This window comes from Triturus cristatus, chromosome 7 (genome assembly GCF_964204655.1).
Source record: "Triturus cristatus chromosome 7, aTriCri1.1, whole genome shotgun sequence".
NCBI classification, from domain to species: Eukaryota; Metazoa; Chordata; class Amphibia; order Caudata; family Salamandridae; genus Triturus; species Triturus cristatus.
This window is the reverse complement of record NC_140590.1, coordinates 568,115,963-568,132,164: the sequence shown is the minus strand read 5'-3', so window position 1 is coordinate 568,132,164 and position 16,202 is coordinate 568,115,963. Positions and strand designations below refer to the sequence as shown.

General features: G+C 43.5%; 1 protein-coding gene across 2 annotated transcripts in view; it reads left to right on the top strand.

Annotated features, from left to right (window-relative positions):
• Positions 1–16,202, top strand: part of LOC146810138 (polycystin-1-like) — a 545,091-nt gene that overhangs the window by 255,907 nt on the left and 272,982 nt on the right. For both annotated transcript variants that reach the window (XR_014966550.1, XM_085617085.1), the window contains exon 20: positions 4,898–5,120. Coding sequence is in view for 1 of the 2 variants with exons in the window: in XM_085617085.1 (XP_085473211.1) it covers positions 4,898–5,120 (223 nt within the window). In the remaining variant the exon portion in view is untranslated. The remainder of the gene's footprint in view (positions 1–4,897; positions 5,121–16,202) is intronic.

The following is a 16,202-nucleotide window of genomic DNA, read 5'->3' as shown; positions in this document are numbered from 1 at the left end:
CCCTTACAAATCCACTGGTAGTACTCCAGGCTAGGAATTCTTTGTGGGGATGTCCAGGTGAGCTCTGTTAACCTGTAGCTTGCAGGGAGTCCACTCTTTAGTCCTTTTGAAGCAGGTTTGATCCACTGGGCTGTAGTTTCAAATGGTGCAAAAAGGCGCAATCTTCAGAGTTCAGGCCTTTGGAAATGCACATCCAACTCTTCAGCGCAGACCCTTCTGATTCTCTTAAGTTTCAAGCAGCAGATCTGATACTTATTCAGTGTTCTCTGGGGTCAAGCAGCAGGGCACTCTTGTCCAATGAGTTGCAGGGTTCCACCCAAAGGTCTGACCACTTGTGGCAAAATGATAATCCAGAAACCACTATTCTTCCAAAATTCAATATGTCAGAATTTTCAGCAGGGAAAGAAGATCTGCCTAAACACCCCCCCACGCCCCGCCCCCCCCCCCAGGGTGGATAATCTCCATAGTCACTCCCCCTTGCATCTGCTCATTCCTTTCTTAAGCCTAGCATCTGCCTTGGGTCAAACAGGAGAGTTGTAAATGACACTGGGGTCCTCCTCTTACTCTTGAAGTCCATGGTTTACGACTTCTCCCCCTGATCTGGCATTCCTATGCCCAGCAACCTCTCCCCGAGAGGCTTCCCAACCCCAGAGTTTCATTTATCTCCTCTTCAAATCAGCCTGGCTCACCCACTTATCTCTGAACAATCAGGGCAGAGCAGTACAGGGTTAAATTGTGGCTTACAGACAAAAAAAGTCTTAGAACTTCTTGTCTGTACATTTTACAATAAATTCAACAATACTATGTTTTTGGATTTATCATTATCTTTCTACTGAGTCCTTTAATCCTAGTTTTATGGCTTTTCTTTCTCCAGTTATTAACTAATAACCTTTTCCAATGTTAACCTATGGCATGGGATTTGTAATGGGAAAACTGACATGGGCCATTTTTCCAGCACCAGGGCTTATAAAAACATATTTTATAAGTACGCTACATATATCTACAGGACCCCCACCCCTGGAACACCTAGTTGAGACTTTAGGGGTTCTGAATATGTAAAAATATTGCAGATCCTCCCTCCACAGTGCTACTACCACCAAAGTCGATTTTGGCCAGCACTTTATCACAATGTGGGGAGTGAAAGGTGCAATTTCACTTCACCCAGGGCATGTATAACTCATTTTATAAGGGTCCACCTTATAGATACCTGACCCCCCACCCCTGGGACACCTAGGGGAGACCCTGGGGGTACCTAATATGCCCAAACATTGTAGGTTAACCATTTTTAAGTGCTCCAATCACAAAAGCCGAGCTTGGGCACAGTTTACTTTTTAAAAGCAGTCCTGCCACATACAGCCACTTTAAAAATGAACTCAGGCTTCAGCAGTGCACACATGCAAGTGCAGACAGGTCTGCTGGCCTCTAAACTGCCATGCGCTATTATATACTAGGGATTGATAGGTAGTTTCAATCCCCCTGCCCTAATATGTACTAGGGCCCTATAGGGTAGGTCATGCCAATCACAGGGGTACCCCAACCCTTAGTGTACCCTAGTGTATGTAGGTGTTTTCACCGTATTCTAAGTGTTTTCAGCATAGCACTGGCCCTGGGCAGGCAGAGCCCAGGGTCAGTCAGAGTCAGTTACCACCAGTACCAGTCAGCAAATTTTTTTTTTGGGGGGGGCACGACACAGGATGACTTAGCAGCAGTCAGAACATTCGGTCCTACACTGGGTGACTTATTTCTGTCTCTCTATAAGGGTCATGCATTGGACAATGTAAGTGTTAACACTACTTTCTGCACAACTGATGAAACCATTGAACTACTGTGAACCGATCATTGCAGGATCCCTATAAAATGGTTGAATACCTTTACTACAGAATTTAAGAACAGATACAGAGAAATGATCAGTTATCAAATTGGGAAAGATGTCTTCTTATCATTTTAATTTCATTAAACAGATCTGTTACCTTTAATGAATACTGACACACAGAAACTCTTATACTACTATTCCGAGACTGTAGATTCAATGACTTCGTTAAAAATAAACATTGCAGTGCACATTATAAAAATATATACAAAATAAAGTGGGATTTGCTCATTAACTTAACTCTGAGAAAGCAACTCTGGATTCTTGAAGGTGTCTGGTGGAAGGGTTATTTAACCACATCCAGAGTACAGTGTCAAATTTATAATTGCACTTACAAAGCAGCAATTAAGAAGGAGAAAGTGGCCTTCTATAATGATAGAACATATTTACGCCCGATACAATGGCTGCCATTTTAGCTACTCTTCTAGAGTAGAGGAACCTGCACATCCTAAACAAACAACCTTTGCTAAAGAGAAAGAACATGAATTGATAGGCCACTTTCAAGACATTAATTAAATTATATCCTCACTGGGAATTTCAAAAGTCCTTCTTCGCCTTCCAATCCTGTTGAAATCTTAGTACCTGTTCCCGATGCCTGCCTTTCTTGTTTTAAGTAGCTTAAAGAGGATGATTTTAGTTCACTTGTACAGAGTAGCATACTAACTGGCTTGTCAGAGCATTCTGTATCAGCCAAACTCCACAAAAATCTTTTATTAACCGTGGGAAGACCATGAAATATATCATTGATGCCTCATTGGCTGAGTAGAAAAGCAGATGGAAGTAGTAATGCCTAGAATAGTTCTCGACCCTAACCATTTGACAACTATATTTTTTCTATTATTTAGTTACCCTTTAGATTCAGGTAAATCAATAACCACCTGGAAGACCATTTTGAGAGATATGCCATTCTTTATTCTATGCAGACAGGGTTTTGCCCAGGCTGTAGCACAGGGTTGATAGAGGTTGCGGCCAAGGATTAACTATGGTGAGAATTTGACATAGGATTTTGGTGTCTCTTACACTATTAGACCTCTGTGATGCATGTGACACCACTGTCCACCAAGTCTGCGTGGTCTTGGTGTTCTGGGCACAGCACTTGATTGGCTCCAAGACCTTTTTGACTTTTAGACTGCAGGGAGTGATGCTACTTTCCATCACATCTTCCCCTTATCGGCTGATATCTGGTCTTCCTCAAGGTTCTATTCTATGCCCCGTGCTGTTTAACCTGTGTGTCATTTCCTAGCGTACTTCACTCACTCATTTGGTATACATTTGTGCGTGGCGATGACACACCGATAGTTCTTAAAATCTCAAAAGATCTTGCTGCCAGCTCTGTGAATTTGTGCAAAGGCTTGCAAACCTCTGAGTGGTGGATGCGTTGTAACCAGATAAAGCTTAGTGGGCGCAAAATGGAGATATGCCTACCATATATGTACACCTTGATCCCTTTCTGCCCATCTTGACAACCTGAACCTGCTGTCATGTTTGAAAATCTTGGTCTTAAAATTGACTCACCATTAAACATGCCCTCGCAAATCAGTGGAGTTTTTAGTTCCTGTTTTCTTCACTAAGTTGTGTTTCCTTTGAATATTATCTCGCCTGGACTTTGGCAACGCAGTGCATTTATATCTGTAAGCAGGTCCTCCGCACAGGTTTCATCTATTACAGAAGGCTAGACCTCGCATGCTTTCGGTTCTGTCTAGACAGGATCATATCGCACTCGCACCTGCCTCGTCGCATTGGCTCCCAGTCAAACAATGTATTGTGTTCAAGTCTGCGTACCTGGCGCAAAAAACTGTTAACAGTCAAAGACCGACTCCCTCAGCTGCTTATTTTCAATGGTACAAGACAAATTCACCCTGAGATTCACAGATCAATCACTATTGCAAATTGCTACAACAAAGCGAGTTGGGATTGTGGGGTAGGAGCTTTCTCATAGCGGGCGCTAACTTTCGGAACTGCCTTCCAGTTAGTGAAGTTCAAGAAGCCAATTTGCTGGAATTTAGAAAGACTATAAACATCTGGCTTTTTCCTTTTAACAAATTCATGAGCACATTTTGTTTTCTTACTCTATGGTCATGGTAATTTTATAGCGCCATGGTACCTTCAGATGAAAGGTGTGCTTAATACATACAAAACTATAAGCTATAAAAGCAAGTGTAACGATTTTCCATAGACATTGCCAATAAATGGCAAAATGTATTTATTCCTCTTATTTGAATTACTGTTTTGACCACAATGGGTCAATCTGAGGTAAACCTTGGAATTTAGCGAATAAGCAACAACAAGGCCTTAAAAGTACTGTAACCACAAGTAAGGTGCTGCATAATATCTGAAATAGTATGTCTATAGAGGAGCTGTGTGGGAGCTGCTCCTTCTGACGTGTGGACTGGAAGATACCCAGATGAACCAGTGTTGTGTGTTAAATCGATAATTTTCCCTGAAGTCAGCATCTATCATAAACCTTCGGCAGTACCACATCTCGACCTCAGGTCCTGATCATCCATTACTACTTCGCTGCAAAACCCATAAGTGTTTGGGTTGTGATTTACCACACCACACTTCCAGGACCACAGTCATCTCCTACGTCATGCCATGACCTGATATACTCTCTCCCATTGACACCCTTTGTGCCACAGGTCATGACAGCCATAACTTTGTTCTAGTACTAGTTAAATGTTCTTGTCCTCATATCATGATATTCCACTACTCTTTTGTAGTACAGCCATTCCTTATCCTCAGACCGTGTTCAGCATTAACTCTTATCCAGCACTAGCCATGCACCTTTGTACGTCGAGTCATGATCAGACATTAATGCATTTTACTTAGCACTCCTTGTAACTCAGGTCAAGGTGTGCCCCAACTCTATAAGTTACCGCCCTTATTCCTGCAAGTAATTACCTGGTCTAACTCAATCCCAGTACCACGTGTTCTTTATTGTCTACTCTGATTCCTTCCCCAGAAGTGTCATTTCTCTCTCTCACACTCTTTTTCTCTCTCTTTCTTTTCTGTGTCACCCCTGCCCAGGTTGGACAGACGAGGACAACGGGATGGGCCAGCTGATATACACTTTGGTGGCAGAGACCTGTACTACAGAGAGACGACACTGCCAGCACTTTTACTTATATCGTGGCACCAAGTCCTCGGTCAGCACCTTGCTTCCTGCTGGACCAGACACCGCTAACTCTGCAGTCAATATCTATCTGGAGCTGGAAGACTCACAGGGAGCCAAAACCATAGCCCTGAACAGGTGAGTTAAGGCTGTTCATATCAGTGCGCATCTTGTCATTGTGAGCGCTCCCGGTTCCCAGCCCTCCTCCTTGTAATTTTATTTGTCTCTTGCTTGTTTCTACAAAAGTCGTATATTTTCCAATCTCAATGGTTGGGTCACAGATGTCCTGTAGTTTCCAAGGCCATCCCTTATTCCAAAGGTGAAGTAGCAGAGCTGTGTTCCCCTCTGGAAGCCCCTACACTGTGCTGCGGTATGAATGGAATGCCCCGGATATCAGACCTGAGGCCCTTGGCATCAGGGACTTGGACTGCATGCACTGCTCCAATAAAAGGGAAATTAATGATGACTCCTCGCCCCTTGAATCCTTTCAGCAAAAGCCTGAGTTGCGTTGTAAAGAAGACTGCCTCATGGGGATGGGCGGTTCATGGAATGTGACACTGAAGCACCCTGTCCACTACTAAAATAATGTGTGGGAGAGGGCTTTGGAGGAGAGTTTATTCATTTTACTGGGTGTTAGACTTGACACCCTAGTCATGGTATTCCCCCAAACTATTTACCTTCACTCGTCCTGTTTGCTGAATTAGGTTTTGTTGGCTTTAGGGCTCTGTGTATGTTACCAATGCTAACGAGTGCTAAAGTGTTTGTGCTCTCTCATTAAAACAAGGTAACCTTGGCCTACAGCTAATTGGCACATTTAATTTACTTGTAAGTCCCTAGTAAATGGAACTACGTGTACCCAGGGCCTGTAAATGAAATTAGTAGCTCTTTAAAACCTGCCTCAGGCCTGCCACTGCAAGCTGTAGTGCAGTTTTAAACTGCCATTTCGACCTGGAAAAATACACCCTTAGCCAGGCCTAATCCCTCCTTTTTAATACTTCTAAGTCACTCCCAAGGCAATGTCCTAAAGTCTCATAGGGTAGAGTGCATGGTATTTAAAAGAAGGATATGTGTGTTTACGTTTTACATGTCCTGGCAGTGAAAAACCCCTAAAGTCATTTTTCACTGTTGTAAGGACTATCTCTCCCATTAACTAACACCGGGTTACCCTATTACATCTAATAAGTGCTAACTTTAGATTGTGCAAAGATAGAAATATGCTGTTTACACTCAAACAAATTGTAATTTAAAATCCTCTTTAATGGTGAAGTCTGATATAGAAATGTGTTATTTTCTTGTCCCAATCAACCATGCCTTTCTACTAGTGTCCTGGGTCATATGACTGTGAATGGCTCTGCTGTTGGGTTTGTGTATTGCTTCATACAGTGACACAAAAGGAGCTTGGAAGTGGATAAGATGAGCATCCTGATAGGATGAATGTGAGAAAGTGGCTCTGTATATACTGTTCCCAAATAGGTACAGTGTGTACAGAGTCCACAGTCCCCAGAGGTTTGGCAGAGGCTAAAGTTGGATATAACCTTACTCTCTAAAGTGGTAGCTTGGTCAAGCAGTAAGGCAGTATCAGAGGACAGTGTAAAGCATTTGCTGTTCACGCTCAGTCAGAACTCAAGAACTGAACTCTAGGCCAATGGTTTATATAAAAAATATATGGTTGTTTTATTTTAGAACCAACAATAGGTATCAAAATATACTTTCTCAGAATGAGATGTTTTAGTTAAATACTTTGCAATAGGTAATTGACTTTTGCAGATAATACTTACAGTTTTGTTGCAATAGGTAACACAATAATACATTGAGCTCAATTGGAATTGTAAGTTATGTACAATTGATTACTTTCAGGATTACTTTTCTAACTCCAGGACTGGATCCTAGATTCAGTCCTGGGACAGATCTTGGAAACAAGTGAGTAAATTCGTTTTAGTTACTGTTGTGATTTTTAAGCAATATTTAGCTATTTTAAAAGTTGACACTTAGAAACTTTTTCTAATCAAATTACCAATGTTATCCTATGGAAGGAAATTCACTTAGCAGGTAAGTGGGGTTATGGTTACTTAATCTAGGTCAGTGTTGGATCCTAGATCCAGCACTAGTGCACCACCTGTAAGCAGTTGAGAAACTGCGTTTAAGTTACACAGGCGATTTTAAAGGAACATTTATAAGTTTGCAAAATTCACAAGAAATTTCACAGAAAAACAGACAATGGTTTCCTATGGAAGAAAATTCAAGTTACGGGTAAAGTATGTTTTCGTTACTTTTGTAATCCAGTGCTGGGCTCCTAGGCTCAGTACTGGGACATCTATCTAAAACAGGTAATTCATTGCATTTTCACAGTTGGTGCGATTTTTAAAGAATATTTGTAGTTTGCAAAAATTGACACTTAGAAGAAATTTCACAGAAAAACAATCAATGATTTCCTAAGGGAGAAAATTGAGTTAGTGGTAAGTACGGTTGTAAGTACTTTTCAGGGTCAGTGCTGGGCACCAAGATCCAGCTCAGCAGGGATCTCTCCTAATAGCAGGTGAGTATTTCCGTTTTCATGACTCGGTTGATTTAGGTGAATATTTTAAAGTTTAGAAACTCCACACAGAAGAAATTTCAGAAGAAGCCAGTCAATGTTACCCTATGGAAGAAAAGTGAGTTATCGGCTTTTGGGTAAGTACTCGACTGGCAGAGTTAGGGCTCTGGGCATAGACTCAGGAGTCTCCCAGGGTCAGGTAAGTACAGTTGTTACACCTTCAGCGGCACAGGGGCAGCCGGGTGCAGAGTGAGTTAGGCCCAATGTTATCCTATGGGAGGCAGGGGGGCCTTGGTTGGTGGCTGCTGACTAGCAGGCCACGCGGCTGTGGGAACTGGGCTCCTGGTCACTTTCCCCAGGGCAAATGGGGAAGTAGGTAGGAGTAGAAGTTGCACTGCCAGGGCCACTCGGGCGGCTGGGTGCCGGTTGCTTTTGAGCCTTCGGGCGCTCAATGGATTTCAATGGGAAAGCTCAAGGACGGACAAAGGCTGCAAGCTCGGGGACGAAGATTCTTCAGGTGCCACCACCACTTCGAGAGGTAAGTTGGGTAGTTGGAGGATAGGTAGGTACCCAGGAGTCGGGCACAGGGGGCCGCGGGGCACCGGGTGCAGAGGTGCCTTTTGATGTCGGGAAATCTTACCCTCTGTTGATCGCGGTTGGGGGGGGTCCCTGTTTCTGAGGATGCAGGCGTTGTCAGGATCGTCGAGGTGGGTCCTTGTGTGCCAGATTCAGGGTCACAGTCGCCGGGGGGACGGCCTCGGGGTCTTTGTCCACTCCGGCACAGGCCAGGCTTGGCAGGTACAGAGTGTGCAGGGTTTGCGGTTCCGGGCTGATGCCAGGGGTTAGAAACTTGCTTTGAGCAGAGACACTGCTCGTGGGAGTCCCAGGTGCTCAGAGTCACAAGGTAGCCAGGTCCTCCGGGGTTTGTGAGGTTGCTGGCCACAGGAGGTGCCGAGATTCAGCAGAAGCAGGTTCGAGGGTTGACAGGCCGGTAGGGCTGGGGCCAAAGCAGTTGGTGTCTTCCTCTTCTTAGCAGCTGCACGGCAGGTCTTCTTTCTTCTTGTTCTTCTTTGCTAGTTTAGAATCTGGAATCTGAGGAAAGAAGGTTCAGGGTGCCCCTAAATACTAAATTTAGGGGTGTTACAGGTAGGTAAAGGGCAGGGACCACTGGGTCCCTGTCCTGGGGTGGGTACACCCCCTATCCTGCCACTCTCCTGTGGGAGGGGGGCAGTGGCCTAGTCCTGATTGGGTAGGGCTCCCCATCTTCAAGATGGCGAGGGCCTGGAGATGTGCTTCACCTTGCCTCCCCCACCTGAGGGGTGGGTTTGGCAGGGCTGGCACATCCCCTTGCCTTACTTGGAGTTTCCGGCCAGTCTTCCCACCAGAGTGGGGGTCAGAACCGGTGGGGGCCAGTTGCTGAGTACAGCAAGTGGCCTGGAGAAGCTCACAAAGGCAGCATGCCTTTGAAGCTTCCCCTGCCCATCCTGGGGGAGGAGACCTAGCACCTCGCCCAGGATGTGCATCGTTGCAGCCCAGGAGAGCGGGGGTCCAGCAACATGTCTGCTGTGTGGCAGCCTAGGCAGCCTCTCAGACAAGACGTGGATTGTAGGTTAGGTTTCAGGGGGCATCTCTAAGATGCCCTCTGTAGTGCTTTGTACATTAAATCCCACACTGGCATCAGTCAAGGTTTAATGTGCTGAGAAGTTTGATACCAAACTTCTTAGTCTTCAGTGTTGCCATTATGGGGCTGTGGAGTTCGTGTTTTGACGAGCTCCCAGCACCATATACTCTTAAATGGCAGCACTGCACTTACAGTGCCCAGGAATGGACCTGGGTACTGTAGGGGCACAGGGCTCATGCTCCTGTGCCCACACCACTGGCATAGGGTACCCAGCTAGAGGGGTGGCTGATGTATGCCAGGGCAGTGTAGGTTGTGGGCATGGCACACAGGGATGTGTGCCATGTCGACTCTTTGTTTTGTCTTGTACCCAGACACTCAGCCTGCACGGGCAGTGTGTTTGTGTCAGGGTACAGGGCCTCTAAGGGTGGCACAATAAGTGCTGCAGCCCTTAGAGACCTTCCCTGGTCACAAGGCCCTGGGTACCTAGGGTACCATTTACCAGGGGCTGACAGGTGGCCAGGGTTTGCCAATTTGGGTTTTAGGTTTTAGGGAAGGAACATAGGCCCTGGGCACCTGATTGGCAGGAGTCCAGGGCGCACTCAGTCAAAGTACATTCAGCAATTCAGCAAAAAGTGGGGGCATACCATGCAAGAAAGATGGCACTTTCTCACAGTTGACTGAGGAAGTACTGTATCCAGCCTCAAGTGCACTTGAAATGGCCTTGCCTATAGCTTACACAAAGGAACCAGACACCAGGCCTGCCCAGCCTTTTGCTACCCCAGACAATTTGGAGCCTTGATCAGGGGCAGGGGAAGAACTTTCCAGACCCAGTTGTAGGGGTAGGACAGGGAGTCATCCCAAGCAAAAGCTGGCACCAGTTATAAATGCTGGATCTCCAGAGCCACTCATCAGAACACTACTGGACCTGTGGAGGTGCAGAAGAGGGACTGCCCTGCTGCTTGAATTACTGCCATTCTATACTTCAACGAACAAGGAAGATTGGACCTGCTTGCCTTCTCTTAAGGCTACATAGAGTAAACTACAGGGACACAACAAGCTTCAGTGGACCCCTTGTAACCGTTCAGCTGACTTGCTGTAACTGGACATAATTGAGCCTTGCTGCTGGCTTCTGCTGGATTGAGTCCTCACCCCCAAGAGGTGCCCACCAGGTCCTGAATCCTTGGTTGGCATCAGTGAGTGCTCATTCAAAGAAGAAAAAGTGAAAATCCTGAAGTTTGGGCTCCTTGCAACCATGAATAGGCCTGTTCGTGCCAAAACTCTTCTCTTCGGGCTACTGCGATGACTGTCCATGATGCTCAGCCTCCTTCTTGCAGCTTCTTTCTCTGCAAACGGAACTCTTCAAGAAGAACTTAGAAGGTAACTTTTTAGCTGGACTGACCTTGTCCCTGTATCTGATCCATGCTCCATCGCATTTGTCCTGAGCTTGTAACTTTCATCAGGTGTAGCACCACCAGATGTCCGCGAGTGGCACATTGTGCATTTAGGTCCCATTTTTACTAAAATCTTTCAAATTGAATTTCTCCACTTCTATTCATTGGATTTTTTTCATTCTTTTATTATTTTCTCTATAAAAGTACTTTTTTTCTAAATTAGTTCGGGATTTTTTTTTATGTTGTGTTTTCACTTTAGTACTGTTTGCAAATACTTTACGCATTGCCTTTGAGTTAAGCCTCACAAGCTAATCTAGTGTTAAGCACAGGTTAATTTAGTGACTTTTTGACGTTGACCCTGACAAGGAGTGTGGTTGTTGCTTGAGTGGGTCTTCCACCCCCGCAACCAATAACCCCATTTCTTACACTGGGGGTATCAGTAAAGGGTGAACCAAGTCCCAGAGGACAGTAGATGGCTGCACATAGCTAAAGGATTCATAGCCAACATGTGAGTTTAGAGAGACATTGAGGTACGTTTAAAGTGAGAACTCGGGTCAATAAACACGTATAAATAAAGCAGAAACACTGTAAAATGGTATTGTTAGGTGGTTAGATAATCAACAGTCTCAGTTGGTAAGACAATTGTGAAGAGGTGGGTTTTGACACCATGCCAATTTCACCACTTGAGAAGCAAGTAAGAGTGCAAGAGGCGTCATTTCAGAGTCTTGCCGGCATGCAGAAACAGACTTACTGTGTATGTGTGTATGTGTGTGTATGTTCTTTCTAAGTTTATTGAATTTCTATTGTGACCATAATTGTCCTAGAAGCATGTGCAAAGCAGCACCAGAAAGGCTGGGTTTAGGGGGAAGGTAGCCAAGTTTACTTAAACGCGGTGCCTTATAAATCGCACAACAAACTGTGAAGTGGATTCTGGCAAGGAGAGGGAGCAAAGGCAGTTCTTTCAAGGTAGGAAAGGTGCACGCAGACGCTCTTTGATTCTGTGGCAAGAACAGCGTTGATGATGGTGAATAAGGTCTTTGAGAGTTCAGTGAGTAGTGCATGGGCTCCATTGATGAGTGACAAGACGAGGCACTGGTAGGTGGACCAGAGGGTCCCAGAAGGGATGGATTTGGGACTGTAATGTAAGTTGGAACCGTAGCTGTTTGCGCCCCTGTCTTGGTAAGGTTAATGAAAGATTGAGTGGGGTCAATGAGAGAAACCAGGGATTGAGCAGAGGATGAAACATAGGGAAAAAAGGCCATCTAAATTCATATTGTGAGGAAAGATGAACAATCTGTAAATTCGGGTACTTTTATTTTGGAACACAAACGATCTTATTTCTGTAATATTTATACATTCTCTATCCCAGGTGTAATAGCAGCCATTGTTGCTTTCAGCACAGCTAACTCAAACGGTAAAGAACACACACCTTCTAAAGAATTTACAACTAATAACCAGCATCCGTCAGATTAGCATGTGCCATTGTAAATCTAACAGCAACCCAAACTCTAATCGTCACATTTGTGAACAAGCGCTGCAAATCCAATGGCAGGATTTGTATTTACAGTGAAAAGTTCCGGTGTGTGGAGCGAAGAGATGTGTTATGTATTTTGTTTGCGCATTAAATAAGCTACAAATAACATCATTTTTAAGAGATTAATAAATAATAATAAGGATGACAAAAAAGGATGACAACAATGGAACAATAATATTATCAACGTACTATTTTTTAAGCGTTTTTATCCACTGCAGATACGTGGACCTTTTTAGGTCTGACATCAGCCAAGACCTTCGATTTGAGTAAAATTATATGTTTAATATATTTGCTTCTATGGGCTTTCTGCCATTCCTCTTCATCCATTTGTCTGTTGTTGTGTCATTCACATTTTGCTTTCACCCTCTACAGCATACATCATGGGGCAACAGGTCAGCCTAGTTAAGCAACTGGTTAACTTCACTTCTAATGACAGCATTTTGCACTTTCCCAATGAGCACATCCTCAACTAAGGTAGTTTCCTTCTGTGCCAGTGTTTTTGTTTTTAATTTATAAGTACTTTAGTGTTGCCTTTGTGTTCAGAGTCTGAGCGGAAGGCAGGCCCCTCCTACCAGATGTTAGCACAGGCCTCATTCCACACTTTATCAGTTCCTGGCTCCTGCCAGGACTGTTGTAAATTCCTTTAAAGTGTCCTTTGTTTATCTTACTGCTGATATTTCACAGCATAACAGATTGTGTCCATTTGAAACTCTTCTATATTAAGTTATTCTCATTTTACTATACACCTCAGTAATTAGACGTAATGCATTGCTCCAGTACTCCCCTCCCTGCCTGCTGCTCAAATCACAAATTGAATGGTGCAATCATTGGAAGAGGAAGAAAAAATGCTTTCATTTCTCACAGGTACTGAAGCCCCTATGAACCTCATTTGCAGCTAAACTGTGTGCGTTCATGCTGTGATATATAAACCTGAGGTGTACCACAAACGTAATGTAGGCCTCATCTGAGTATAATTTCTTTGTTCTGTTGCAAAACAGTGTTACTACTTTTTATATGGGGACATCGAAAGGTCCCCTAAAATCCACTGTGGTGTAGTGACCGCTATATTTGAAACGGATTAGGAAAAGGTCCTGATATTACACAATTGGCTTGTGATATTGTGCAGGTCTGCAGTACACAAATCGAAAGCTTCAATATTATATATGTGAATTCATAAGCGGACAGTTCCTTAAAACACATTTATTCTGGACTCAATTTCACTAATTATTTTTAAATAAACATTGCCCAGGAAGAAAATCAGCCTTTATCGTGTTTAATTTGTTTCCCAGAAAGAACATTAGCCTTTATCGTGTTTAATTTGCAGCACTTGTAACACTTAAAAAAAAAAAAAAAGTGCTTCTCCCTACTTTGTTTTTTCTTTCTTTACTTTGTCCTTCTTTGTTTCTTTGTTTCTTGCATTCTTTCTCTCTTGCCAGCTTTTCTTCCTTCTTTTCATTTTCCTTCTTTCTTTCTTACTTTCTTTCTTTCCTTATTTTTCCTTTGTTTCTTTATTTCTTTATTTTGTTGTTTCTTTCTTTCCGTCTTCCTTTCTTTCTTTCCTTTTTTCTTTCTTTCTTTCCATCTTTCTTTCTTTCCATCGTTCCTTCATTCTTTCCTTTCTTTTTACCCTCTTGCCTTCTTTCTTTTCATCTTTCTTTCCTTCTTTCCCTTGTTCATTCCTTCTTTTTTTCATCTTTCTTACCTTCTTTCCCTCTTTCTTGCTTTATTCTTTTTTCTTCTTCTTTCTTTTCTTTCTTTCTTTCTTTCCTTCTTTCTTTCCATCTTTTTTTCCATCTTACCTTCTCCCTTTCTGCCATTCTTTCTTCCCCCTTTCTTTACATCTTCCCTTATTTCTGTCCTTGTTTCTTATACTTGTTTCTTTCCCTTTCTTTCTTCCCTTTTTTTTCCTTTCTTCCCTCTGAGTTACGGCATGCACCCTTTTACAATGAGCACATCCACACACAAATTATTTCCCTTCAGTGCCAGGGAGTACTATGGTAATGTGTGCTTTTTTGAGACCAAAGCTTTTTTGCCTTTGGTCAGTTTTTTTTAGATTGATGAACACCTGGCAGGTAAAGGTTTGCAAAAACCATGACAAAACAAGAATTGCCAAAAGGCTGATGGAAAACACCAGACCTATTCGATTTTCCAGTGCTTGTTTATATATTGACACTCCCCGCATCGGTATTAGAAAGATGAAGGTCTGAAAATATACTCCTGGGATACAAACATGTGACCTGCGGATCACAAATAGGTTTCCAGTTGTGTGCACTTGTTACCCAGAGAGAATATAAGCCGATGTCTTATTGGGAGCTGAGCCAAGAGACGCTATATAACTCTAACAACAGACAATTATGAAAAAGTCTTAGGACTTGGATTATAAGAGCAAATTCTGAGCTTCAGACTAAGCAGATTCCATGATAATGCATCACGTAGGGAATGGGCGCTGGACTCTGCTGTGCTTAGGTGCCATGGTGGTCTTTATCATGAATAGCAGTATGCACAATACAAACAGCAATACCATAGCATACAGTACCAGCTTTCTATATGGTAGTAGTTCCAGACCTATAAATAAGTAGACCATATTGAGCATGTGGTTCCCTCTTCATATACTCTCAGCACCGTTTGTATGTATACTATCTGAATGAAAGCCTGCGTACTAAGCGACGTACACTCCTGTGGCGGAAGTACACCACATACAACAGGAAATGATACCGCTGATTATTAGATGAATTACACAACCTCTTCTTGATGATGTGGTTGATGCTTTATAGCGGCTCCTGCATGAAACGTCTGTATGCGCTAAGGTACCAGTGGGTGACCAGCAACCAGAAGTAACCGAAGAGAGGAGCTTATTAAAACAGAAGCGTCCATAACACATCTTTAGATTCAGGGAGGGAACATTGATTCCAGATCCTTTCAAGAGGTGGATTGCATAAGCAGATAACTTTCTACAAACAACACTAGACAAGCCATATGCAGGGCGCTTAACATCCCTTTGTCCAAAGACCTCATGACTCTTGTGCTATGAGGAAGGGCACGTTTTGCAGTAGGTTGAGGCTCATGAATTCAATCTGACTTTAACATATTTTACTCTGCCCACTCTCTCCTGGTTTAAAAGATGTCTTACCTCCACAGGCCAAGCCTTTGTGCTTCAGAAGAATTTTTTGGTGGGCCCTAGTTATAAACAGTTAGTGTTATTCAGTCTTGACTAGAGATTTTAACTAGGAGGGAATGGGATGGATCCCATTTCTCAAACATGAAAGCTGGAAGATGTATTTCTTGAGACTTGATCTACTTTAGACTTCATGGAAAACCTCTTGTCCAAGATGACCAGCAGATCTTTCACTTTTAGTGTGCCTACAAAGCTTATGCTTTGGTTAAAACATGAGAGTACTACTCTGGTATGCATATGCTCTTGAGGCCTTGGCCCCAGACAGCATTAATCCAGTTCATCTGAGACAGCTGCTGCGCATCCACGAGTCAATGCAGATTGTCACACTGGCTGGGGGAGCGATCCATTATAGTGATCTGCAAGTCATCAGCAGGAGATTGGACCAGATTCAAACCTTGAACGAGGTGCTGGATACAAAGGGCATTAAAAAGACACCCTCTGGGAGACCCCACTCCTATATTGTTGAGGTGAAAAGAAGGAACCTGGTCTTAGCGATGAAGAGCGATCCGATAAAATTCAGCTAAACTAATCCAGGTTCGATTCCTCCCACAGCTGGTAGCCTCTGAGAATCCCGGATGGTTCCCTGTATCCAATGCCAGAAAGAGAACCAGCAGAACCAGCACTTCTGAGACTAGAATCCACCAGGTGCTGATATTGTTTGTTCTGTCCAATAATGCAGTATCCATCGGTGGGTCAGGCGAAGACCTACTTGTTAGATGTCTCGAAGGAAGCACCACTGTAAATGCATTTGTTTGCATCAAGCTTCTCCAACCCCATACAAAACGTAAAGTGACCTACACTCCCACAGGAACAACGAGGGTCCTTTGGGACTTGATTTGCATGGGGTTTTTTTTGTTTTTTTTTTGTCCTCATCTCACCTATAAACTGCTAGCAGGACATATCCAGTCTGCATTGATAGCGGGACACCCTCCAACCGCCTGCACTTGTTTAGGTTATCCAACCAAT